Source organism: Sesamum indicum, linkage group LG9 (genome assembly GCF_026168435.1).
Source record: "Sesamum indicum cultivar Baizhima isolate 11 linkage group LG9, ASM2616843v1, whole genome shotgun sequence".
NCBI classification, from domain to species: Eukaryota; Viridiplantae; Streptophyta; class Magnoliopsida; order Lamiales; family Pedaliaceae; genus Sesamum; species Sesamum indicum.
In genome coordinates, this window is record NC_142665.1 from 1,007,399 (window position 1) to 1,031,843 (window position 24,445).

Genomic DNA, 24,445 nt, shown 5'->3' on the forward strand with positions numbered 1-24,445 from the left:
AATTTCATCTCGTAAAAGAGTTGAAATCAGAAAAGGGCATGCAGTGCACAAAGAAGAGTCAAAATTGGGCGACGGCAGACAGCGTAAGCTTTGTAGCTGACATTTAATTTGAGATTGCAACTAGCTTAGCTACTCTTCTTATCCCTTACTTTTTCTTACATGAGAGATGATATTCCACTTGTTCTTCTTCCATCAACATGATGTATATATATATATATATGTACGGTTGCGTTCATTCATCAAATAAATTATTATATTTAAATTTTATATTAATTGTACGATAAATATAATACACTGTTTTATTGTATAATTAATTTGAATTTGACTGATATTTTACTTCATTAAATTTTTTTCTTACAAAAGTTAATTAATTACAATTCCTTGTCGGGATATATAGCATACTGAACTGTGTGACAAACAAACGTAACCAGCTCATAATCCCATGAGAAGTGGATAGTTTGATTCAATCATTACGCAGTGAAGTAATTAATAAGATGTTAGAACAAGTGGGTAATTTTGATGAAATTAATTAATTATGAAATTATCAGTTACGAGGATGTTAACAATGGGTCAAAGACTCAAATTTGTCATGGTCCCATTGCACAGCCTGTTGTTTTATCAGAAATTGTTGATATTTGATATATCTGGAGCAGTACAGATTACAGAATGTGGGGTGGATGAGAATTGTGTACGTGTCAGGTAAGTTCCAATACCAAGGGCTGAGTCTGAGTGAATCAGTAATGACTCATCAGCGCGGGCTGACACGTGTGTGGGTATGTGTACTATGTGAAACACTTGCAGTAGCAGACTATCACATTGCTATTGGGGCCACCAACATCATCATCCCTACTATTAATGGGGAAGTGTTCTTTCTTTCTGTTTTCCCTTTTATGTCATTAAATCCACAAATTTTACGTCAATTTGGGCCAGAGATATGGACCAGTCCAAATGTATAATCAATTACAGGCCTTGAGAAACCATTTTGGGCCCAGGAAGGTTTAGTCCAAAAAGGCAAACAATGGATAATATAAATATAAGCTGTTTTCCGTCAAAGAATGTTATATATATATATATCAATTTTCGAACTAAATAAGACCATATATATATACATACACGGAGATATATATATATACACATATGTAAATAAATGATTTTTACACCTGCCCACATACATATAAACGAGTAAAGATGATGAATACAGCCTTGGATTTTAGCAACTAAAAATAAAATAAAAATCAAAGCACAATGTTATGAATTCTAGAGTGAGAATTATGAATCAATAAAATTCAAAATTAAAATATGGGGCATATTAATTATTAGGGAGATAATATATATTATTGAGAACAAGCATGCTACCGTATATGATCTAGATTCAACAAGTTGCTTCCTTTGACTTTCAGCTCTTTATTTGTAGATTTCCACCAATTCAAGATTGAGCAATTGTGACTAAAAACACCACCACCTTTTAGTCCCTATAAATTGGGCAGAATGGAGCACTTTTTATTTGCACCATCATCTATCTATCTATTTCTCACAATCGGACCACCAATTTCCAAAACCTTTTTTCTCAAACTACATCTCTCTAACATCATGCCTATGGCCCTAAAACCTCTCTTGCTTCTTGTCTTTGCTGCTATAATGACATTAATGTCGGTTGCAGAGGCACAAAGTACAGTTGGAATTGTGCATGTCAATGGGACTTTGTATTGCACATCAAATGCTAGTCCTGCCCCCAATGGAAGTGCAACCCCTGTTTTTCCTAGTAATTACGTTTGATACCTTTTCAGACCTATTATGCATATATAATTAAGTTAGGACAAGACTATGAAATCCTATTTAAGCACTACATATGTTTATTGCACTCGTAGACCATCTTGCTGTATGCAACTCTTAACACACATTTTTCTGCAGATGCTACTCTCCAAGTTGCTTGCTCAGCCGATGTGGTGGCTAATGCACCCTCCAACACCACCTCCAACACAGACGGCACTTACCGGGTGGTGCTGATCCCTCGGCCCAATGCCACGGTTGGTTCAATCGTCTCCAATTGCCGCCTCTTTGTTCTTACACCTCTGTCCACATGCAACCCTACTCTGCCTTCAGCTGGCTTGGTATCGGACTTGAGATTCGTCACGACCGTGCCTAATGGGTTTTGGAGGATCACCTACATGGTTGCAGCAGGTTTCGCTGTCCAAGCAAATTAGTTTGATAGACGATTGTTATTACAATTAAGTAGCTGCTTGTAAGAATAAAAGGATCATGTAGTCATTGTGTTAATGTTGTCTTGTACTATGTCTGTGAAGTGTCAAGTTGTGTTTGAGCAAATAGTTGGTATACATAGCAAGCTGTGTAATGTGAAGACTAGAATTTGTCCATGAATAAATGAGGATTATTTCACATGACCATCTTATTTTTATGTAAGAACACAAACAATGTCAATTTGCAATTGAATTTAGTGAAAAACTTGTACTAAAAACTGATAAATCTGAAAATTCGGGGAAAAACAAAGAACAATCGAACTTGAACTTCTAAAAATAAGGCCACACTGTCGTGTCACAAAGGTAAAATGCAATTAATCTATTCTTAAAATTTGTGCAATAGTAGAAATCAAGTTGTATTTCTTTCTTTTTATTTTTTTATTGGATTATAAAAATGAGAAAGTAGGTATGGTTTGAAAAAATCGTGCTTGTGTTATGTGCTGCTGATCAAAATTCTAATAACATTCGTCGAGAAGAAGAAAGTAGGTATGATATTTCATACCGTATCTTTGAAAAAATTGTGCCTGCATCATTCATGTGTGCTGATCAAAATTTTAATAACATTGGTCGACAATGAAGATTTAATTACACATAATCAACAATCAAACTGAAATATATGTATAGTTGTCTGTATTTCTGCACAACTGGCTGCATGCCTATATTGCGGCGCAGCTCCATCCATCGGGAAGTCAAAGAATGTTAACTAAATATGTATTATTGTCATTATGCACATTTATAGACTCTATATATATTATTGTATCAGAATTTTGAAAAGACAAAAGCCCTACTCCTATGGCTATGGCGGCTCCTATCAAGGTGGTCACATCTCATTATGGATCCAGTCAATTTCATGAAAACAAAGAATAGATTGGAATTTTAATAATACTGAGACATTTATGCAACAATTTCATGAATTAATGTCGTTGTATTAATAGTTAATATATACTATCAAATTAAATTTTAGAAAATGATGCAATAATAATCTTAGTGTTACGCACACACATATATATATATTATGAATTTATGAATAAAATATATCCCTCGATGAAATTCAAGATTAATTAAGTCGTGGGGGCAAAGTATTATGGCCATCATGTAAATTGAACATGGTACTATAGATGATAAATGTTGAACAAGTTGCTTCCTTTGACTTTCAGCTCTTCGTTGAATTGAAGGTCATAGTTTAGACACACTTCACCAATTCAAGATTTAGCAATTCTGACAACAAGAGTTTGCTGTCTATAAATTGCATGCCCGAAATGCTGCATTTTTCACACAATCAAAGCACCATAATTTCCAAACCTTTCTTCAACAACTCTACCTCTCTCCAAAATCATGGCCCTGAAACCTCTCGTGATTCTTGTCTTTGTTGGTGCGATGGCATTAATGTCAGTTGCAGAGGCACAAAATACAGTTGGAATAGTGCACGTCAATGGGACTTTGTATTGCACCGCAGATGGCAGTCCTGGCCCCAATGAGACTGCAACCCCTGTTTTCTCGAGTATACATTATATTTCTTGAGGCTCTATTTATATACAAACGAAAAAAAAAAAAAACTCTTGATTTTTGAGTGGTATACAATGTCGTTACAAAATCATGTATATTATTGTACATGTTTTCGTTGAAAAATGAATAATTTGGGATGAGTTTATCGTATAATATGACTGCACTAGGCGTGTTGTAATAATCTAACGAAAATATTTGACTACTGTGTAATAATTAGTACATGCATGATTTACGATTCATGAAAAGTTTTTCAACCTGTGTTGTAAATAGTAAACATCAAATATTTGCATGGTGACCTGTATTTTTGTGTGTAGATGCTGCGGTTCAAGTTGCCTGCTCCAACGACGTGGTGTTCAACTCACCTTCAAACGCCACATCCAATGGTAATGGTGTGTATCTGGTGGTGCTGCTTCCTCGGCCCAGTCCCAGTATTGTGGCTTCAGTTGTCTCCAATTGCCGCCTCTTTGTTCGAACGCCCTTGTCCACCTGCAACCCTTCCCTGCCATCAGCTGCCCTGGTATCCAGCTTGAGGTTCGTTAGGAGCGTGCAAGTTGGGTTTGCGTGGATCACCTACATGGTTGCCACAGGTTTCACACTGCAAGCCTGATTTCATGGTCCATATATTGTTATTACATCAAAAGTAGATGATCCTGAGAATAAAAGGATGCTATTGTGTTAATTTGTATATAGTAATGTAGTGTCACTGCTTTATTGTGTTAGTAACTGATGTTGTAATGTTGAGTTAATGTTTTGTATAATGTTCGATTCATACAGATTTTGTATATTTTGGTTTTGATAATTCGAATTTATTGCTGTATCAATAAGTTCCAATTTGTTTTCTTTTCTTTGTTTCAACATCTTAGGAGTTCATTTTAAGAAATGATTTAATAATTTTAAGGTTTAATTTATAAGTATTGAAAGTTGAAAAATGCAAGAGCTTAGTCGCGTACAATTCTAACTTATTTGTAAGGTGGGCAACTCCGTCATTTCAATGCTTCCCCACTGGCCGTACAAGAGATTTGGTCTGGCATCATCGTCAGCCTATCTTACAACTGTTGACGCGGACTCTCCTGCTCTTTAGCTGCAGAATTCAAGAAGATGAATTCCCTTTCAGCTACTGTATTTTCCCCAAAATATCCAGTCCTTCACTACGCAAAACGTCGTCGTTATTGCTCCCGAGTACCTGCTGTGTTCTCCACCCTCAAAGCTTCACCTCCTCCCCGTAAGCGCCGCGCCCATCTCAACTCTTTTTTCCCCTAGTGGTGTTAATTGGGACCTCATATGAGAAAATATAATTGTTGGCTTTTTTTTTTTTAAATAATGCAAGTGAATGAATTTGCTGGAGATGATGTATTGCGGGAGTTCTTGAAAGAAAGAGAGTTAAGTGGAGATTTTATAGCGAAACTCTCAGATGAACTTTGGCTCAGGGGTGTGGTTGCCAATTCCAAAAATCTTGGAGAGTTTGAGGGAATTGCTGATAATCAGAAATTCAATAGTGCCTCACAGTTACTGGAGGAGGTAAAGTTAGTGATTTGCCTCTAATTTCTCTTTCATTCTTTCAATAATTTTCAACGTCTTTTTATAATGTGTGTGTGCATTTTGGTAATGGTATTCCAACCATTTAGGATGTTGGGCAGGAAAGCGAAGGTGGGTTCTTGAAATTGAAAAGAACGAATGAGTGGCTGTTGGGTGACGATAATTCGGCACCGATGAATCAGAAGATGGCTTCCAAGGTTGTATGCTCAATTGCACAACCTCTTTTCTTATTTCGTTTATGTCGTGCGATGAATAGTAGAAAATAGTTAATTTCGATGATTTACAAAGAGAAACTTTAAGATTAGCGAGTTCTTGTGCCGGCTAACTAGTTTGATATTGATGATGTTGCTGTTTGCGGATGATGGTAGGAAGTGCGGGACGATGGTGAGAGAAGGAAAAGGCTGAATTTTCTCAGATATGAGGCTGTATGATGTCTGAAACTCCAGCTATCAGTTTTACCCTCTGCTAGATTCTTTCTTTGATCATATGATTTCTCTGATGTAGTTGTGAGCTGACATTTGTTGTTTAAATGCAGCTGAAGAGAGAGCTGCTTCTTTTGACTGTGGGCATAGGATCTGCATGCAGTGGATATTGCCTCATAGCTTTGTCTGTCCAGGTAAGTTGTAGTAATTGCATATGTAGCCGTGGAACCCCAGATCAATTTTCAGGAAAATAAGGAAAAGCTTCTGCAGTGAGGAAAACAAAATACAAGATGACATTGCATCTGTATTTTCCGTTGTGTTTGTGATGCTTCATGGTCACCATCGTGACCAAACAGCTGATCCTGTAAGCTGTAAAGCTGTTATAGAGAAACTTTAACCAGACTATTCTGACTTAACTCCACTTTAATCAAATTACTTGCCACAAATTACGTATAATTTTTATGTATCTGTATTATGTGTCTCAATCTGTAGCAAGTTGGAATCTTTAGAACCTTAGATATGCTTACTACTTTTTATGTTGGCCAGGCTGCTGTGAGCTATGCAACAGGAGTTATTTTCAGGTAATGTTCTAAACCTTTCTTCTCCCCATACTTAGAAGTTCGAAATGGTTATTCCATTAGTGTGCTAGAATATGTAATTTATGTGGTTATAATTCCTGTGTGCTTTTTTGATGTAAAGAAGATTGTGTTTAGGTAAATAATGTTTGGTCTCCTTTGCCGCTCAGAGATATATACAGAAGAAACATATTGCATTTTGAAGTGCAGTATTACGTTATCATCCCTTTTCATGTTTACATAACATTTACTTCTGGTAATTTTATTTCTTCAGCTGCTTGTACTTTCAACTGCTATGCAAACATGCGGACAACATCTCAAGAGAAGCAGTTCCAGAAGTTTTCACCAAAAAGAAGTCAAAGAAGTACTAAATCTTTTCCCTCCTGGTGCTTAATTCAAGTTCATCTGAAGTTGTTCCCTCCTTTGTGCTAATTAATGTTTGCGTTCTATATCAGAATTGGAATAAGAAGCGAGGATCTGCAGGATTTTGTTGAGAGAACACTGAAGGGTAGTAGTATTGCTCTTTCATCTCCAAGGCTCGTAATTCCTGCTGCAATATATGGTCTGTGGGAACTGTCCCAGCATTTTGCCCACGACATTTTTGACTTCCAGGTAATGTTTAATATCCTTGGGATTGATGGGCACTGTTTGTTGAATCCATGCCGACGAGCCGAGATACAATTTTTGTGATTGGCATGCACTCCATAAGAGATGGGAATCTTTAAGCATTTCATTCTTCATGATTTATTCTTGCTGTTGCCAGCTTGTGCCTGCTATGGTTGGGCTGTTTGCATATAAGGCGGCAGCACTTGTGCAAGTCTATAGAGACAACGAAGACCTTCAATTCATCTTTCCTGAGAATGCAGACAGGTCGAGTGACTGAATTCCTGGAACTTTATATAAAGACTTGACTACATTTTTGTTCGTTTGACGAGTTATATTCTCCCGAGAGGTCCTTAGTTAAACAGGTGAGATGGTTTACCTCTGCTGCTTTCTCTTGAACATATTTAGGGTAAGTCCAATATGTTCCCACTCACAATTAGAAATGAGATGCTACTTTTCCTCACTGATTTACCTATTTGAAGAAAGATATATCTCTTCTTTACTTGTTTTACTTTTGGTGCTATGAAGTTTGCTGTATTCCTCATATACCATTAACTTTTTGATGAAGGTCCAGTTGAGATGTGGAAGAACCAAGAGATCAAGCCTGATGAAGTCGAACCAAAGGGCCAGACGACTATTGGCAGAGCTTTGACGAGTATGGAATTATGCAGACCACAGCATTCTACATAAACACTCAAGTTGTCCAAGTCAAGATTGTGAACGTTTGCAATGTTTTCGCCTAGTACTTTAAATACAGAAGTCCGCGAAGCTATCCCTTAACATCCTTAAATTATCTGCATTGTGTTGTTCGAATCCATCCCTAGAAGTGGAGATGAATGGATGCAGGAGCTGCAGATTGATGTATATAACATGCATGTATTAATACCCTAGTTAGATTGAAGTTCATTGGCATGATCAACCACCCTTTTGTTGTGAACTGAAAATGGCTTGCAAGTGATAACATCAACTTGCTAAATTTGTTACCGTACCGATGTTTTTGCTACTACATTTCAAGAATGATTCAACTTCTACAGGGAATTTTTCTGAAAATTTGTGATGAGGGAGTGTTTGTTTTATACTTTATAGCTTTGTAGTTTTACAATAGATTTAACTTAAATAATATTACAAAAGATTAAGTATTTTTCGTGTAATGAATTCAGAAATTGGGTACTAAATTGTGAATGATATTATTGGTATATACACATAATGCCCGAGACGAGGCAGACACCCATGGCTTTGTCGTTTTCATTTTTTGTTTTGTTATAATTGTTCAACTCGTCTCATTCCAATTTTGTATATTTGGGAATAAATTTTAATCTCTCCAAATTAAACTCATTATTTCTCTATTTTCCAAAAAATAAATAAAATTACAGCAAAAATATAAAAAAGTGAAGTAGCCAAAAAATATCTCTAAAAACAAAGCCTCATTCAAACAGGGCTAGACTGCTTCGTTTTTTCCGTTCAATAAATATCCAGAGAATCAAATGCTTTTAATTTTCCATAATCATTCCTCCAATAAAATGAAGCACAAAATTTATAACAAAATGTTAATTATATTTTTACATTTTGACTTCTAATTCTTTTTTTTTTTTGTCTAATTTTCTATTTTAACTTTACGAAATTTTGTATTTTTCTATTTATAATTATTTTCCAATCAAGTTTTTTGTCGAAAAAACATCACATACAGTGCTTCATATATGGTATTTTTCATATATGTACAGCTTGTGATGTTTTTCAGACAAAAAAATCAAATAAAAAAGTAATTGTATATAATAAAACACAAATTTCGTAAAATTAAGATTATAAGTTGACATAAAAAAAATTTTAACGGCGAAATGAAAAAAAAAGGGTATAATTCATATGTCAAAATTTAATTTACCTTAAAATAAATCTTAAAATTATTAAAATCCCATAATCAATAATTAGTAATAATAATTGCTAAAAATTTGTTTATGTAGTTGAATATATGACTATCCAAACACTAATATACCACATTCTTTATTATTCTTCCACTTCTCCAGATCAAAGTTCCAGAGCTCCCTTCCAATGGCGAAATCTCAGTCTCCAGTGTTGGTGGAGCCGGTGTATTCATCGGTGATTGCTCTGCTGATTATAGTCATGGCCTGCGTCGAGCTCTGCGACGCCGTCACCGTCGTCGATGTGTACCGCCTCGTGCAGTACGATCTCGCCGGCGTGCCGTTTGGATCCCGCCTCGCCGCCCTCAACCACCACGCTGGCTCCTCTCTGTTCTCCTCCTCTGCCGCCGGTGGCGCTGTCACTGATCTCTCCCGCACTGTGCTCATCCTCCCCGTCCGTGAATTGAATCTCACATTCATTAGAGGTCGCTGATTTGTTGCTTTCTTTGTCCGTGTTTTTAACTTTCTTATTTATCATTTTGAAAAGCAGGTGTGCACTTAATTTACGAGATTTTGACAGTTGTAGTGAGTGGAATTAGGTGTTCGTTTGCTTGTTCTGGGGAGTTGAGCCGATTATGATATTTGAGTAATCAAGCGGGAAAGGCGGTTTAGGCATTGCTTTGTTTGTGTGGGTTTTCCAAAGAAGCTGGAGGTTCTAGAAGTGGTGGTGTTAGATAAAAGTTAGCGTGAAAATTAGTTGAATCCAAACTAGTAGATTTTTCTAATTTTCTAAACCTACTTAAAATCTTCAAATTTCCCTAGTTACGACTACTTTCCAACTTTGTCAGAGTACATGACAGGGTGACCAGTCAGTGGAGATTGGCTTCATTATTGATTGTATTCCTTAGATTCTGACCAACAAAGTTCAATTTGGATTGATCCTTACACTTGCTTCCTTCTAGTCCTAACATTCCTTGGTATATATCTTTATTTATATATTGTTTGAATCTTTTGGCAGAATATATTGGACAGAAGAAGCCATTAGGTGGCTTATTGCTTCTACTTCCCCAAGTTTTTAATCCACAAAACGTCGATAGTGGGGGTGGATCTGATCATGATTCTGCAACCAAAGTCATCAAGGAAGTTTTAGTCGAACTGGAAAAGTTGCTTTTGCATGCAAACATCCCTGTGAGTGGAACATATTACTTCTCTTTTGTAATTGCAGTAAATGTTGTTGGTTTTATACTATGAAAAGTTTGCAAATTGTTTGGTGGACCTCTTCCTATGATTCTTTTGATTTATATTTTCTCCCCACTTCTGTGTTTAAAAGAAGGCAATGAAGCTTAAGTTAGTTGGTGGTTTTTGAATATATGCTCCTAAGAACTCAATCATGGTTTTTTTCTGTGCGTAACTTTTGGCTTATTTGGATTTCAAATGAAAATCCGATTTATCATTTGTCTTATGTTTTGCTTTCAACAGTTCTGCTTTCTTATCTGATAGTGTCATCTTATGTTTCAGTATCCTGTGTACTTTGGCTTTGAGGATGACCATGTTAATGCTGTGCTAGCTGACATCAAGAAAAATGATGCTACTGGTCAACCAGCGACTGCCACAACTGGCGGGTTAGTTGATACATAGATAACAATATATTTAGAAACTATACAAGTCAGAAGCACTTTAGCTACTCATCTGCTGTGCCGGTAATGGGTGTTGTATGATTGTTAATCAACTTCAGTTTTTTGTGTTCTTCTATCACTCAAATAGGTTCCAAGTTGAAACTAGAAACTGTCCAGTCAATCTTGTTAGGTCATGTTCCATTATGGAAGGAAGGGCTTTGTGCTGCTATTAGTTATGAACCATTATTAATTAATATAATAAGGACTGATTATAGTTACATATGGAGGTATCTTTCTCTAAATATTCTCGTGACTAGAAAGATCACCAAATTTGTGTGCATCCCGAAGTTGAATTCCCGTGAACCTGATGTTTGCCTATAAATATCAGCCGACGCAACATATCTACCAACTATAAGCAACTGCAAGAATGTTCAGGTGGCAAGTGTTTCCAATTTTCCCCCTTGGTTGTAATATATCATATTCTGCGGTATTCCTGTTTAAAGCTTTTGAATTCGGACTCGCCGAACCCTCCTTACTGACAGTTATAGAAGGCAGAGAAGCAAAGTTTACTTGTTTTTACATTCAATTGCGGGGCCATTGTGGAAGATAACTCTGTGCTTTTATGGGTTATCCAGTTTCACAATTCTACATATGTATATCTGGTCCCATTTTTTGTGGCTGGTTAGATGTTAAAATGTATATCTCCTGTATTTGATTTCACCATTTTTGGGCCTTCATATGTTGGATTCAAATTATCATGATAGTAGATTCCAAATTATGTTTCTATTTCTTGATGTGTTATAATTTAGAGCTACTATTAATTTGAGTAGCCTGTCTTGCACTATACGTACCATAGTTTATGCCTCTTCTAAAATGTTTCAGATACAAGCTTGTTGTTGCTGCACCAGAACCCAAGAAAATTGCTTCTCCTGCTATTGCAAATATCCAGGTTCTTCTCGTTGTTGCATCTTATTTTCAATTGGACTTACCGGAGTCCTCAATCTTTGGTGAATTTTGGTTGCATAATTTGATGGAACATTGAGCAATCTGTACAAGCTCAGGGAATCTATCTTACTGTTTCTGTACTTCCGCTTAAGTTTTTTGAAACTTGTCCTATATCAGGGGTGGCTACCTGGATTGAAAGCTGACGGAGACTCAAATCAGCTTCCTACCATAGCTGTAGTGGCATCTTACGACACATTTGGGGCTGCACCAGTTAATATCTTTCTTTCTTAAATTTGGTTGTGTTTTGCCACCCCAGGATCTTATGCCATCTTAATGCTTACAGGCATTATCTGTGGGAAGTGATAGCAACGGTAGTGGTGTTGTGGCGCTTCTAGAAATAGCTAGATTATTTTCAGTTTTATACTCGAGTGCTAAGACAAGAGGAAGGTATAATTTACTCTTCGTGCTGACATCTGGAGGACCTTATAACTACAATGGGACCCATAAGGTGCTTATCCCCTCAAAGGACTTACTCTCTGTCTTTTGATATATTTGAGGTCGGTATTGCGCCTGATTTTTGCACGTTGGACCTTCCTGTTATAGTGGCTTCGTAGTTTGGACCAGCGCTTGCGTGAGACTATAGATTATGCTATTTGCTTGAATAGCATTGGCTCAAGCAACAATGATTTATGGATTCATGTGTCAAAGCCTCCAGATAATGTCTACATAAAACAAATCTTCGAGGTTAGCCCTAAGAGGCCTTTTTGCACTGAAGGATCATGCTTGTCATCAGACAGCTATTACGTGCAATGCATGTTGGCTTATTTACTACTGGGTTCTTGCAGGGTTTCTCTAGTGTGTCTGAAGAGTTGGGGCTTAAAGTCGGACTTAAGCACAAGAAAATTAACATCTCCAACCCTCGAGTGAGTAACATCTTGTATCTAAAATTTGACACTTAAAATTGCTCTCTCTTTTCATTATCTTTTCTTTAAACTTAGGAGGTGCTCTAGTACCTACTCATATCTGCAGGGATTGGCACTGTTATGAAACTAACCTATATCAATTGTCTTTGAGCCAGCTGTTGGATTATTTGAACAGTGATTGAAAATGTAATTCATAGTGGCTTAGAGGCAGAGCTTGCAGTTTCCTTCTTCTCTCCACATGCTGCATGGGGGTTTGTCCAATGCTGTATGATAGGCCATTCCACTTACTCGTCATAGGATTTTCTGATCTTTGTTATGCTTAGCATGAGGGAGTGATGTCCTGATGTCTATAGTTGGGATTGGACTAGTTCCTGGTGGATAACCTTGACCAGAAAATTGACCACCAAGAACCTGTCTAAATTGCATACTTTATTGGTCAAGAACTAATTTTATTCTGTCCTATGATATTTCTGATTGTGCTAGTAACGTTTTTCTGAGAAGTAGTGTCAGACTTATTAGCTAGGAAAGATAAATGCCGATATCTTACTGTCTGGAAGGCATTTAAAATCTTAAGCCTATCTCAGACTGGAATAAGTTTTTGATGTATTTTTAGCAATGTGCTGCTAACTTGTGAAGAAACTTGGGTTGAAATATCCTCACAATCTTATGCTGTTCAAAGTGATTTGTTGACGAAAAGCAAGTAAAGGGAAGTTAGCCTTTCCCATAACCTGAAATTTGATTTCTGTTTTTTCTTCTATGTTTTTGTAATTTATTTTATTCAGCGTCTTCACTTGTGAGAGAAATAAGCTTGACCTTATTCTCATTATATGTTGGAAAAAACTTTCAGCTGCACTTTGGAGGAATACTTTATGGATGTCTAAGCATTGCAATATCACAGAAATAGGAAAAGAGAAAAGATGATTGAATGTAATTACCTTTATGTTTCAATGATGTATAATCAAACAAGGTACTGATCCTATGGTGACAATAGCAATGTCTCTGTGATTACAAATATTATCTGTGTGTCCAGAAAGATTGAGTAGAACAATTGTGTATGTTAATTTCCATTAAGATTAGTATATGTGAGCTGTAGGTTCTGAGTGGTAATTCATGATATTGCTGCTCTGTTATTAAGTCAACCACTGTTCTGATGAGGCTAAGCTGTATGACATAAGAAGCTTCCCTTTATAATTAAAACATGAAGGCGTCATATTTGTTTCTTTCTTTGGTTTCTTCATCTTCCTCTTACTTTCTATGTTTAATTGCTAAGCTGTTGACATATTCTAGGTAGCATGGGAGCATGAGCAATTCTCAAGGCTGAGAGTTACAGCAGCAACGCTATCAGAGCTCGCTGTTGCACCTGATTTTCTGGAAAGTACTGGAGGCCTGTCGGATAGCAGGTTGTAAATGGAAGAATGCTGAACACTCTTTTTTTCTTTTGTCTTTTGTCGTTTTGGTTTATTTGAGTTTCCTTTCTCTCTCTCTCTCTCTCTCTTTGTTGGTGCATGTGTGTGTGAATTATGCTATACCAACCCTGGTCTTCTCCTCTGCAGATATTTTGTTGATGAAGCTTCAATAAGTCGAAGTGTCAAATTAGTTGCTGAAAGTCTTGCAGTAAGATTTTGTAGTTCTTCCTTTACTCAAAATTCTTTTTTGGTTTGAATTCTGATTATACATTATTCTCAATTTTTCTAAGAAAAGTTTCTCTTTTGTAAACAGGGGTATATATATTTATTCTCAGTTTTCTAACAAAAAATTCTTTTTCTGTAACAGAGGCATATTTATGGCCAGGAGGGAAAAAGCATTGATATATTTGCAGATAATAGTAGTTTATCTTTAAATCCTTCTTATATACGTTCATGGTTACAATTTCTATCAACAACACCTCGTGTGGCTCCATTTCTTTCAAAAAATGATCCTCTTATCATGGCGCTCAAAAAGGTACGTTTTGCTATACTTGAGATATTATGTAGGCTTCTTATCTTTGCCAAACAAACCCGTATTACGTGATCCAAGATTTCTCTTGTGTATCTATTAATGTATCTTTTACTACCTGGATAAAGATTCCTAATTTATAGTTTACCATTCTGGTCTAATGATCCACCAGTGTTGTTGAACTAGTCCGTATTCAGTGATGTGTTAACCAGTGCCAAAAAAGAAGGCATGGTTTTAATCCCTTTTACTTGTTGCTATCGCGTCCTTCATTTTGTAGGAATGTCGAAATAACTCCACATCATGACCTTTACTTTGCATTTCTTCTCCTTGTAACTGGTGAATGTATTCATTGGTAGGAGTTAGCAGATCACACTGTTGAAGTGAGTCTACAACAGGAAGTACTTGATGGGATGTTCACTTTTTATGATTCAATCAGCAGCAGATTACATATCTATCAGGTGCCTATTAGACTCTTTCTTTTGTTTGCTCTGGCATATCAGGAAAAGATGCTGATGCATGTATAAGAACAGTGACGAAACTGATCAAAACCACCAAATTTTCTTTTTCCAAGTCCACATTTTCCTAAACTGATTGTTTATATAAGGAACAACAGATTTATGTTGTTATAAGAATAAGAAAAATAACCCCCGGCAGGTTAGGATCCATGCTGTTAAAAAAAAATTGTTCGTTCTCAGGATTAGAAAGCTCTTGCGGTGATCCCTGGCCAACTTACCATAATAGGCCAGTAGTGAGTAGCATCCTTGTTTTCTTCTCATTTGACATTGTCAATCCCTGGTGTATCTTGTAGGTAACAAGACCCTCATGCATTTTGTATCCCAAGAAACCATTATCTTCTCTTTGCAAGTGTGGCATTTGGATGAAATAAGCAAGACAAAGTCACATCACAATCTGCACAAGAATTCTTAAAGAAATGGATTCTTTGTGTGTCTATTAAACATTTGTTCTCTATTATTGCAGGTTGCAAGCGTGACCTTCGACTTGCTTCTGCTGCTGGTTCTTGGATCTTACCTGATTACTCTTTTCTGCTTTTTGATTATCACCACCAGGGTATGACTTTCTCAGTCTTTAGGCAAACCTCTTTATCTCCAGCCGTTTAGTAAATATTCAATATCTGAAAAAGTAGGATAGTAGTTCTGTTTGGGTATTTAATGCAAAAGCAAAGTATAGATTGTGCATGTTAAAGTTAATTTAAACTATAAGAATTAATAAGAAATCTAACCATATCACAACTTACATTAATTTCTCTTATAGTTCAAGTTGTACTAATCTGAAACATTTGTCCCTTGCGCCTTTTTAATCCTTCCTTATCTTGGATTTTGGTTCTCGAATTTCAACAGGGTCTCGACGATCTGATCAGTCTATTTCGTCGTCCCACCTCCCGCAAAGTGAAAACAGCTTGATTGTAGGGCTGAATATGTTCCCACCATAAGACCAATTTCAGTCTCAGCAGATGGTTTTTGGTGGATTAATGTGACATGAATCTTGGATAACACCTGCAATGGTCCCTATCTACGGTAGGCTCACAAAGCACTTGTTTTCCACCCTTCAAGTGTTAGTTTTAGGGGACAGATTAGCTGGCAGAAAAATTTTGCTTGATCTTGTAATCTTTCCGCTGCTCCTTACCCCAACGAATATAGAGCTCCCGCTGCAGTTCAATACTGAAAGGGAATTCTAACATGATAGATACTATAGTCAGGATTGTCTTGATGTCCATCCAAATTTGGCTGTGATATCAAAAGGAGATGACCTTTAGTAAACTCAGATTTCCATGTTTTTGACTTGCTATGGATTGACCAATTTACCTTTCATCAAATCAGTGCCTGCCTTATTTTAAAAAACAGGACCATGCACTAAGAAATCTCAAAAACTCTCAATGTTTTTTCAAGATAGTGCACAAATTTCTCATCGTACCAGTGCCCTTGGTGCTCATGACTCATTGTAGTTAGTAAACTCTTGTATCAAGTTCTCTTGACGTGAGGGGCCATTCCGCTTTGGACTTTACTTATGGCATGAGGGGCCATTCCCTTCCCCTATCCATTTTGAAACTGTCATCGTTCATTACCATCCAACCTAAATTTGGTGGGTTCTGTATCCCAGCCTTTAAAGGGCAAATTGATTTTTTCTTGCAATAGCATATACCTAATCTTCTAGCCACTTGTATTTCGTCCAGTTCATAAGGGTCGGAACACCAAAACCCAGAAACCAAAGATATTGGAGACAAAAACAAGATCCGAACTTCAAGAAACTACATCATCGATCAGCAGGAGTTGATTTCTCCCGTATCCTACAAGGCAGGGAGATATTAGGTGTAAGCACTACTTTGTAATTAACGGAGAGGAAATGCTACTGATTTGTCAGTTTGTAAAAGCGTAGTCTGTTGCCAAGTCAACCTTCTAACTAGATTCTATTGGGTTAAGTTCCTCGGTTGAAAATCTTCAACATATATATACCAGCAAACCCCGTTACAAAATTTTTACCCGAGTGATCAAGCAAAAATATAAACAATGACATCTAGCACAGCTCAACAAACTACCAGAAAAGACTATCACGGGCATTTTTCATATGTGAAATCAACTCAAAAATTAATAGAAACTCTATACAAAAGAAAAGACACATTTATAGTTTGCAAGGAGAGGCCTACACAATTTAGAGCACCTTCAACGAAGTCCCCTCTTATGAGAGGAAAGGCAGGAGATGGAAACATGACCAGCTATATTCTTCTCATGACTGGTGTGCATTCAACACTGCTCGGTAAACCAAGTCGACGAATTGATTGTCCTATCCAAACAAATACATATACATTATATTAAAATGAGAATGAAGTACGAAAAGATAAAAAAGCAAACCAAATTAAGAAAAAGGCCAAGTAACATAAAGTACAATGTGGAAAGCTTTAAAAAAATCTACAACAAAGTGACATGAACTAAATCACAAAATATGTTTTGAAACCTAGCTCAAAGTCTCCTAATACAAGACTTAATAATCGCCTCAGCTAAAGGGTAATAAACAACCAGACCTTGTCTGCACATGAAAGTCACAATATCGAAACCTAAAGAAAGCATTTGCTCCATCAAGTTAAGTATCCATTTGTTTATGGGTGCAATACTGCTCCAGAGGAAGCCATGGCGAACTTTTGGGCATGTCCACAGTAACTCATAACAATGTCAACAACTACGAAAGTACCTTAGACTAACTCAAAAATCATGCATCAATAAAGACTCAATTGCTGCCATGACAGGTATAAAAGGATCACTAGTGCAAATATGTAGATATCAAGTCCTTGTCGATTCACAGTGGCTTATGCATCTTGAAGTGCTTCTAGTAACATCGTGATGTTTATTTTACAGCACAAAGCTACAAGTTTGTTAGTCTTTCAGATAGCTGGAAGAAAAATCAGATGGATGCATCACATGACTCTATAACATAACAATAAAACCTATAATGTTCTTTTCTTTGTCCAGAAGAGTTTCAGTCTCCCACAATTTAACAAGACTCATTCTCAGACATTATTTTTGAACTATGGTCTGTATAAGGATGTCTTAAAGAGAAAAGAGCGGACTTCCCCAATCTGGAGTTCCCCGACATCAGTGCCAATCAGCATGTGGAATGTATAGCACCCATGCAAGAAGTGGGAGGGAGGATCAACAATTGAATTTGCCATTACACGATTGTCAAGCCATTATGCAGCTAAATATTTTTACTAAAGTTGAATGTTCTAACCAAATTTTTTGAGGCACAAACCAACTCCAAGAATTTTGCATGAACAAGAGACACTATCAATCGAAGTGCATACCTGAACGAGCATTTGAATTGCTTCCCGGACTTTTTCTCTGCTGATAGCTGGCCCATAATTTGGTGTAGGGACTGAAGTCGGAGTGAGTGATGGTGGAGGTGTTGGTGGTGGAAATGGCTGAAGTAAAGGTGCACCATAAGGTCTGTGTAGATTTCCAGGAGGATTTAGCGGAGGTGCAGTTGGCATAGATGATGATATGGAAGGCATAATCAGAGGAGCTGAGGAAGGAGGTGGCCCAAAAAAGGATGATGGCTTTACCAGATCAGTTGAATGCTTTGCTATAGCATTGGGTTCAGTGCTGTCAAGGATAGATATTAGAGGGGTAGAAGCAGATATATTAGATGGTTTCTGGGCAGATGCTAACGTGGGCAAACCAACATTTTGTTGACGAGAAGTAGAAATAACAGTTCCAGAGGAGTGGTAAGGCTGAGCAGAAATTGCTGCATCTGGAGCACCTCCAATATTCATTGCAGTCTGCAAATATTTAATTTTCCATCATCAAGGTCATGAAAATTGGGGTAAATGATGCCAGCATCAAATGCCATTTAGCTTAGAATTAGTCAAACAGAAGTTAATAGATCTGCAGCCAGATTCAGCACACATATTGGCAGCAAAAATATCAAGAATTTCTTAATGGCCATCTAGAAGAATCTCATGTCACAAAACCTAAACATTACTGTAATACTTGAAAGATGTAAAGCGCCATGCAAACTTAAGATGCTTCATCACTTAAGAATCTGATAAATGCTTACACATTCGTGAAATCAATTGGAGCTTCAAATTGAAAGCAATGGAGTACTAAATATTCCCCAATTGCCATTTATCAAGACCCGGACTAAATCTTCAGGTATGCTCTACAACATTGGGTAAGGGGAAGTTGATAGGACTAGTAAAAGGGAAAATGGGAATTAGGTTGAACTTGATCATGTGTTGCTTGGTTAGAGACAATAGTTATAAGCAATGAAAAGAGAGGTAAAACTGTAAACACGGGGTAATTTTTATCGAAGTCTTCGAAAAATTTCCATCAATCTAATTGTTGCCTTTCAATACATAATAGGCTCAATTACACCTCTGAAATTACACTTTCCCTAAGAGAAGTTTTGAAATTACACTTACACCCCCTCCAAAAATTTATTGTTTACACCTTATACCCATTTGTTAGGATTTGAACTAAAGATGTTGACATCATCGAAAAAATTATATAAATTTCCAATTTTACCCTCGTTCAACATTCCCATCTAATCATTTTGTACTTAAAGGGGGAAAATCTAATGATATTAACCTCACTCCATATATATATATTTTATAAGTATAAAAATGTACAATGTTAAATGAGGGGCAAAATTGAAAATCTATGTAACTATTGTTTGCTAACATCAGCATCTTTCGTCCAAACCCTAGCAGAAGAGGTCAGGTGTAAACGGAGAATTTTTGAAATAGGTGTATGTGTAATTTCAAAATTTCTTTGGGGGAAAGAGTACTTTTAGATGGGGTCCAAGTGTAATTAACCCTACATAATCATAACCTTGCACAATCTAGACGACTCATCGGCCCACAAACTTGTATGGGCCTGGATCACAAATCACGGCATAAGTTGCTAGCTTAAATTTTGGGTCAACATTACTATAAAACATTTTCAACCACTATCATGGTAAATACTAAATACATTCCTTTCTTCCTTACAAACCTTGCCATTCATAAAATTTTCAACCATGCACTCTCTTGCAGGGGGAGGACAAGCTTCCCGACTTTCTACATGCATTTACACCATAAAAAAATATTCACATTCATAAGCATATGTAAGTATCTTTGAACTGCTCGACCACTCTGGGAAGCAGAATAACAATAAATTAAATTTTTTTATGGGTACCATCTACAGTGAATGCCTTTAAAATCATCCTAGTAATCCCTGATTAAATTCAGATTGTGCCTGGAAAAAGGAATACATACAAAATGGGTGGCTCTGCAGTCTAAATTTTTGCCATCCAAAACGAATTCATCCAAAGTCAGAAACTAGAAAAGTAAAGTGACCATACACTGAAGAAGTTCACAAAGGAAGGATCATCAGGAACATCTGCGACGTTAGGGGTAGCAGAAGATGGTGGCTCTAGAGGACCATCCATTACCGCAAGTGTTGGAACTGCTTCAAGTTCTTCAAACTCGCTATAAAAAAAACAACAAAATGTTTCTTTGGAAAGGAACCATTCCTAGTGTAACTAAGAAAATTTGTTTTCTGCAAATGCAAAAGTCAAATCTTTATGTCCCTGTGTAAAATGCATAAGAATATTGAATAGAAACATTAATCACAAGTACATAGCATCCTGCCTCTAGATAGTTGTAAAATTGACAGTGGATCACATGTCTAGTTAAAATTATTGACATATAAACAAATCCATCTTGCCACCTGTTCTGTTTATACAGAACAATGCAGAGTTACAGAGTACGACTTAAAAGGGAAATTACGATGGCTTAAGTTGTATCTTGTGGTCATTTGATCAACTTGAAAAGATAGGGGATAAGTAAAATGCGAGATTACAACCCCTAGAAAATCAGAAGTTAATTTCATGAACATTTTCTCTAAGAATGGAAAACAGATATCAGCATGAAGGTTGGATAGGAACAAAGGTCCAGTGAATTAAATGCAAGACATGTTTTCTTGTTCTGTTCCTCTGACTCGAGCTGAAGCAGATCTTTTTTATGAACAAATTTGAGGAATTTAGTGATTAACAGGGTTTGACATACGAGCTAGACCAAAACACATAGCAAACAAGACAGATCAAGAATGTTATTCTGTTTTCTTAAAATCAATGGTATCATAACATGGCCACCGCACACTAATAACTTCTCAACTATATTACCGTGTTGCTATGTCTCGCTAATATTCGGCAATTTATAGACACAAACAAGAATTACCTTTTGGTGGAAGATACTTTTGACTTCGTGGGCACCTTTGAATATGCATTAAGTATCCTAGAAATAGAAATTATAGCATTAAAATAGAAGTTGAATAAGGAAACAGAATTTCTAGGCCAACCAAATTGGCCAATACAAAAATAGAAGAAAAATATTCAAAATTTACAATATACGAGAACAAGTAAACTCCAGCTGCATCCTTGTTTTTGTTGACGTAAAATTGTTAAAAAATGGCATCCACATGGCAATAGTTGTTACAAGGACAAATGACTTGCAGTGTCAACCAAACTACCAACATAAGTTTCGTACATGGAGTTGAAAAAAATTTATTTCAAAGATTCATATTATGTTAATATTGTATGGAAAAGCGACCACACAAGTCCTTGAAATGGCATTTTCTAATGACAAATGCATCTATCTAATATCTGTCTAATTTTTTTCAGTTCTATTCATTTCATTTCCACATAATTTCGGTTAAACCACACACAATAAGCTAATGTTATTCTCTACTTTGCAATGGTATTGTGCCCATGAGATCTAGTGCCAATAAACTATTAAATGTTGCTAGTACACTCTCTCATATGACTCAACTGCTCAAGTTAGTGATGGCCACTGTCAAAAGAAAATTCATAATCAACATAATAAACATGAAAGGCAGGGCAAGCCACAAACACAAACCCGTCATTTTATGTATTCCGTTAAGTAGGACTCCCCATTCCATTCACAGAGTTCATGAAAAGCATCATCTTAACCTAAATCATCTGTGTGCCATTTCTGACACAAATCACCCTCATACAAAAAATACAGAAGAAAAAGAAGATCAATAAATATTTATATCTATAACCACCAACCTGCTAAATAGATTTGCAACCTCTTCACATTCACGTGCATTGTAGAACCATATTCCATTTACCTCCTGAGACGCATTTCGATATAATAAATACGGAACTTGCACTTCATACTCAAAATCTCCCAAGAGATTCTCCACCAGATTATCTGCATAGAACAACAAATTTAGACCCCATAATATACATGGCATGATATGCTTTAATAAATTGCATGTTTTGACGAGATTTGCTGTCTGAATTATTTACAGTCTATTTGGATCATGTAATGAACTTTGTGGATGTGAAAGTGGTTATTTTCCATAACAACATTTATATACATATAGCATAATAGAGAGATCTTATCCCAAAAAGTCAAACATATCAGACCCAAATGAATAAGAAGTTATTCTCTTAGTTTCACAGATGCTTCTCATTTTCCTTCTCAGGAGCTCTGTCCTTCTCATGCACTAACAAGGAAGAACCTCGCTCCCGAGAAGATGTTTCAGGGTCCCTTGGTGAATGCAACTAGTCTTACCACAAGTAGCTAAACTCACCCAGACTTGCTCTACCAGTCATAAATGTAAATGTTCTGTGTAGACTATATTTATGTTGTATAGTAAGATTGGCATGAAAACCAAAATTAAGGTTAATCCGACTGCGTGTACAGAGACCTAAACAAAGTAACCTGATTGCTATGTCTCCTGTTAACCATATCTGTAAAAATCCATATTCAATAATAAAAGTAAAGCAAACTTCATAGAATCCATTAGGCCCAAAAAAAAAAAATGTTTCTCTCAAACTAGAGGACAACTATTCATCAATATCCCAATAGCAAATAACTGAACAAAATGTAAGAAGTTGAGTGACTAACCAGTGTTCCGACGATTCATTACTATAAACTGGAACCGCGGTTGTGTAGTCCTGAATCGCACGACCACCAATCGATTATATAAAACACACATAAAAAAAAAGAAAAAGAAAAAGAAAATGCAGAATTCCCACAAAGTTTCCCCACCCCAAACCCAAAGCAACATAGAGTAAGTTCTCTGAAATCTGAATAGCTATGTTTCAATCTCAATTAATTAATTTAGACCAAAAACAGAAAGTTTCAGAAGCCCAATAGAATAGAGCCCTCACCTTTTCACAACAAAAAGGGAACCCTCCACATCCTTCCGACTCTGCCACCAAAATTCATCACTGGTTAACAGTACAAACCAAAAGGAAGAAATTCAAATTCAATCAACACGTGTCTACAGGCCAAAACAGGCATACGACACCACATCGGCTATAGCATACCCATTGGCTAGTGTCGATGTTAAACTCGTAGAAGGTGACATGAGCGGCAGTAATGAGAATTTCCTCCACGAAGGGATCGATTCGCTGCAGGACCGTCAAATTCAGCACCTTGGTAGTCTTCTCATCCAGATTGGGCATCAATTTCCCGTTCTGCGTCATCTCGTTTGGCCACTTTTCTCCCTTCCCGCTGTATGTATATATCTCTCTAATCTCTCTCTATTATTGAGTAGTGTATGTGTATGTAGAGAGAGAGAAACCCCTACTAAATTATTATTCAGTAGAAATAACAGCACACTCGCCCCTCTGCTTTCAATACTTATTCATCATCTGGAAGTTGCTAACATTGATGGACCCCTCTCTCTCCCCCTCACTATATATATACATACATACACACACACATACCTACACTATTTAGCATGAGAGAGTGAGTGGAGGTCATATACGTCATTAGAGAGGTGGGGAAGGGGCTTCCCAGTCTTTGCATATTACTATGAATGGAATGGAAAAATACCATAGGATGTGTTTCACTTTTAATCCAATAGTTTACGGGCTTAATACATTTAATTCCATAAAACAAGTACTGTAGCATTTTTTGTCCTATAAAATAAGATTGTAATACATTTCTTTTCATAGTATATAATATTGTGACTTATTTGGTCCCATAGAATATAAAATTATCTATATTTTACGAAATCAAATGTATCATGATTTGTATCTTATAGGACCAAACTTTTGTCTGTTTGACCAAAAATGGTATAATATTTATCATATAAAACTAAATGTACTAAACTTGTAAATTGTGAGACAAAAAATACAATACACCCTATTATGTGGAACTAAAAGTGCAATTTCCTAGAATTGAATTGTAAAAATTCATATATATTTTGATTAATAGGGGAATATTATAATAGTTAGTTAAGAAAATAATTAGTTGGTGAAGATGAATTCGGAAAGAGTGTATTCAACACAAACTCTCACTTGTTATTGGAAATTCTAATCTTCAAACACTAATTGGAATCATTTCATAGGCCTCCAGCTTTGTATGTTTGTAATCCCTAGCTTTGTAGAAACACATGAAAGTTTCTATCATTACTTCACACATTAATTATTCACACACACTCGTTTATGTGATGTCCACAACCATCATTGAATTTCAACACCCACTTCTTACTCACTACTCAAACCTCCTTTCAACCATTCTACCACCAAAGTTATATCTTTTTAACACAAGAAGAATGTCTCTATCATGTGTGGTCAGGTCATCACTTATTTCACCATCCCCAACATAAGCTATTTGCATCACAAAATATAAAACCCATTGCAAGCTGGGAATGCCTATGCCAAGCTATTAATAAATGACTCACTCACACCAGCCAGGAACCACATCTCATACATATATTGTTCATAATACATGCATAGA

General features: G+C 36.4%; 4 protein-coding genes and 1 non-coding gene across 9 annotated transcripts; 4 read left to right on the top strand and 1 right to left on the bottom strand.

Moving 5' to 3' along the window:
• Positions 1–1,488: 1,488 nt before the first annotated feature.
• On the top strand, positions 1,489–2,399 carry LOC105170232 (phylloplanin). Its single transcript, XM_011090904.3, has 2 exons — positions 1,489–1,762; positions 1,912–2,399. The coding sequence occupies exons 1-2, from the start codon at positions 1,489–1,491 to the stop codon at positions 2,202–2,204; spliced, it is 567 nt and encodes a 188-aa protein (XP_011089206.3). The 3' UTR covers positions 2,205–2,399.
• Positions 2,400–3,428: 1,029 nt separating this feature from the next.
• LOC105170231 (uncharacterized) lies at positions 3,429–4,573 on the top strand. The gene is made up of 2 exons (XR_016067507.1): positions 3,429–3,759; positions 4,079–4,573. It is a non-coding gene; the product is annotated as an uncharacterized LOC105170231 (transcript).
• Positions 4,574–4,754: 181 nt separating this feature from the next.
• On the top strand, positions 4,755–7,950 carry LOC105170041 (NF-kappa-B inhibitor-like protein). Of its 3 annotated transcripts, none has more exons than XM_088884460.1 (10): positions 4,755–4,986; positions 5,092–5,282; positions 5,402–5,497; positions 5,669–5,725; positions 5,836–5,916; positions 6,269–6,303; positions 6,572–6,661; positions 6,753–6,909; positions 7,061–7,265; positions 7,469–7,950. In XM_088884460.1, the coding sequence occupies exons 1-9, from the start codon at positions 4,863–4,865 to the stop codon at positions 7,178–7,180; spliced, it is 951 nt and encodes a 316-aa protein (XP_088740586.1). In that variant the 5' UTR covers positions 4,755–4,862; the 3' UTR covers positions 7,181–7,265; positions 7,469–7,950. The 3 variants fall into 3 exon arrangements, with proteins under 3 accessions (XP_088740586.1, XP_088740584.1, XP_088740585.1); XM_088884458.1 differs by having other exon boundaries at positions 4,756–4,986; positions 5,390–5,497; XM_088884459.1 differs by having other exon boundaries at positions 4,756–4,986; positions 5,390–5,497; positions 7,475–7,950.
• A 937-nt stretch (positions 7,951–8,887) lies between these two features.
• LOC105170040 (uncharacterized) lies at positions 8,888–15,981 on the top strand. The gene is made up of 14 exons (XM_011090629.3): positions 8,888–9,241; positions 9,775–9,944; positions 10,275–10,378; positions 11,255–11,321; positions 11,495–11,587; positions 11,661–11,825; positions 11,921–12,061; positions 12,163–12,240; positions 13,528–13,640; positions 13,794–13,854; positions 14,014–14,181; positions 14,532–14,633; positions 15,154–15,243; positions 15,534–15,981. The coding sequence occupies exons 1-14, from the start codon at positions 8,947–8,949 to the stop codon at positions 15,594–15,596; spliced, it is 1,710 nt and encodes a 569-aa protein (XP_011088931.1). The 5' UTR covers positions 8,888–8,946; the 3' UTR covers positions 15,597–15,981.
• LOC105170039 (mRNA-decapping enzyme-like protein) lies at positions 15,374–23,409 on the bottom strand. 3 transcript variants are annotated; one of them, XR_848468.3, is made up of 9 exons: positions 23,026–23,408; positions 22,867–22,907; positions 22,601–22,650; positions 21,754–21,898; positions 20,903–20,959; positions 20,026–20,152; positions 17,990–18,463; positions 16,852–16,974; positions 15,374–16,480 (listed from the first exon to the last, which is right to left on the bottom strand). XR_848468.3 is itself a non-coding variant. In XM_020696680.2 (8 exons), the coding sequence occupies exons 1-8, from the start codon at positions 23,064–23,066 to the stop codon at positions 16,918–16,920; spliced, it is 1,011 nt and encodes a 336-aa protein (XP_020552339.1). In that variant the 5' UTR covers positions 23,067–23,409; the 3' UTR covers positions 16,622–16,917. The 3 variants fall into 3 exon arrangements, 2 of the variants coding, with proteins under 2 accessions (XP_020552339.1, XP_011088930.1); XM_020696680.2 differs by lacking the exon at positions 15,374–16,480 and having other exon boundaries at positions 16,622–16,974; positions 22,867–22,926; positions 23,026–23,409; XM_011090628.3 differs by lacking the exon at positions 15,374–16,480 and having other exon boundaries at positions 16,622–16,974.
• Positions 23,410–24,445: the final 1,036 nt, after the last annotated feature.

Coding starts and splice junctions, on each gene's coding strand:
- LOC105170232 (XM_011090904.3), top strand. CDS start 1,489: ATGGAGCACTTTTTATTTGCACCATCATCTATCTATCTATTTCTCACA. Junction 1,763..1,911: donor TGCAACCCCTGTTTTTCCTA/GTAATTACGTTT, acceptor ATTTTTCTGCAG/ATGCTACTCTCCAAGTTGCT.
- LOC105170041 (XM_088884458.1), top strand. CDS start 4,863: ATGAATTCCCTTTCAGCTACTGTATTTTCCCCAAAATATCCAGTCCTT. Junction 5,726..5,835: donor ATTTTCTCAGATATGAGGCT/GTATGATGTCTG, acceptor GTTTAAATGCAG/CTGAAGAGAGAGCTGCTTCT. Junction 6,304..6,571: donor GCAACAGGAGTTATTTTCAG/GTAATGTTCTAA, acceptor TTATTTCTTCAG/CTGCTTGTACTTTCAACTGC.
- LOC105170040 (XM_011090629.3), top strand. CDS start 8,947: ATGGCGAAATCTCAGTCTCCAGTGTTGGTGGAGCCGGTGTATTCATCG. Junction 12,241..13,527: donor TTAACATCTCCAACCCTCGA/GTGAGTAACATC, acceptor GACATATTCTAG/GTAGCATGGGAGCATGAGCA. Junction 14,182..14,531: donor TTATCATGGCGCTCAAAAAG/GTACGTTTTGCT, acceptor ATTCATTGGTAG/GAGTTAGCAGATCACACTGT.
- LOC105170039 (XM_011090628.3), bottom strand. CDS start 23,184: ATGACGCAGAACGGGAAATTGATGCCCAATCTGGATGAGAAGACTACC. Junction 20,960..21,753: donor GTTGCAAATCTATTTAGCAG/GTTGGTGGTTAT, acceptor TTCTATTTCTAG/GATACTTAATGCATATTCAA. Junction 16,975..17,989: donor CAATTCAAATGCTCGTTCAG/GTATGCACTTCG, acceptor TTGTTTGGATAG/GACAATCAATTCGTCGACTT.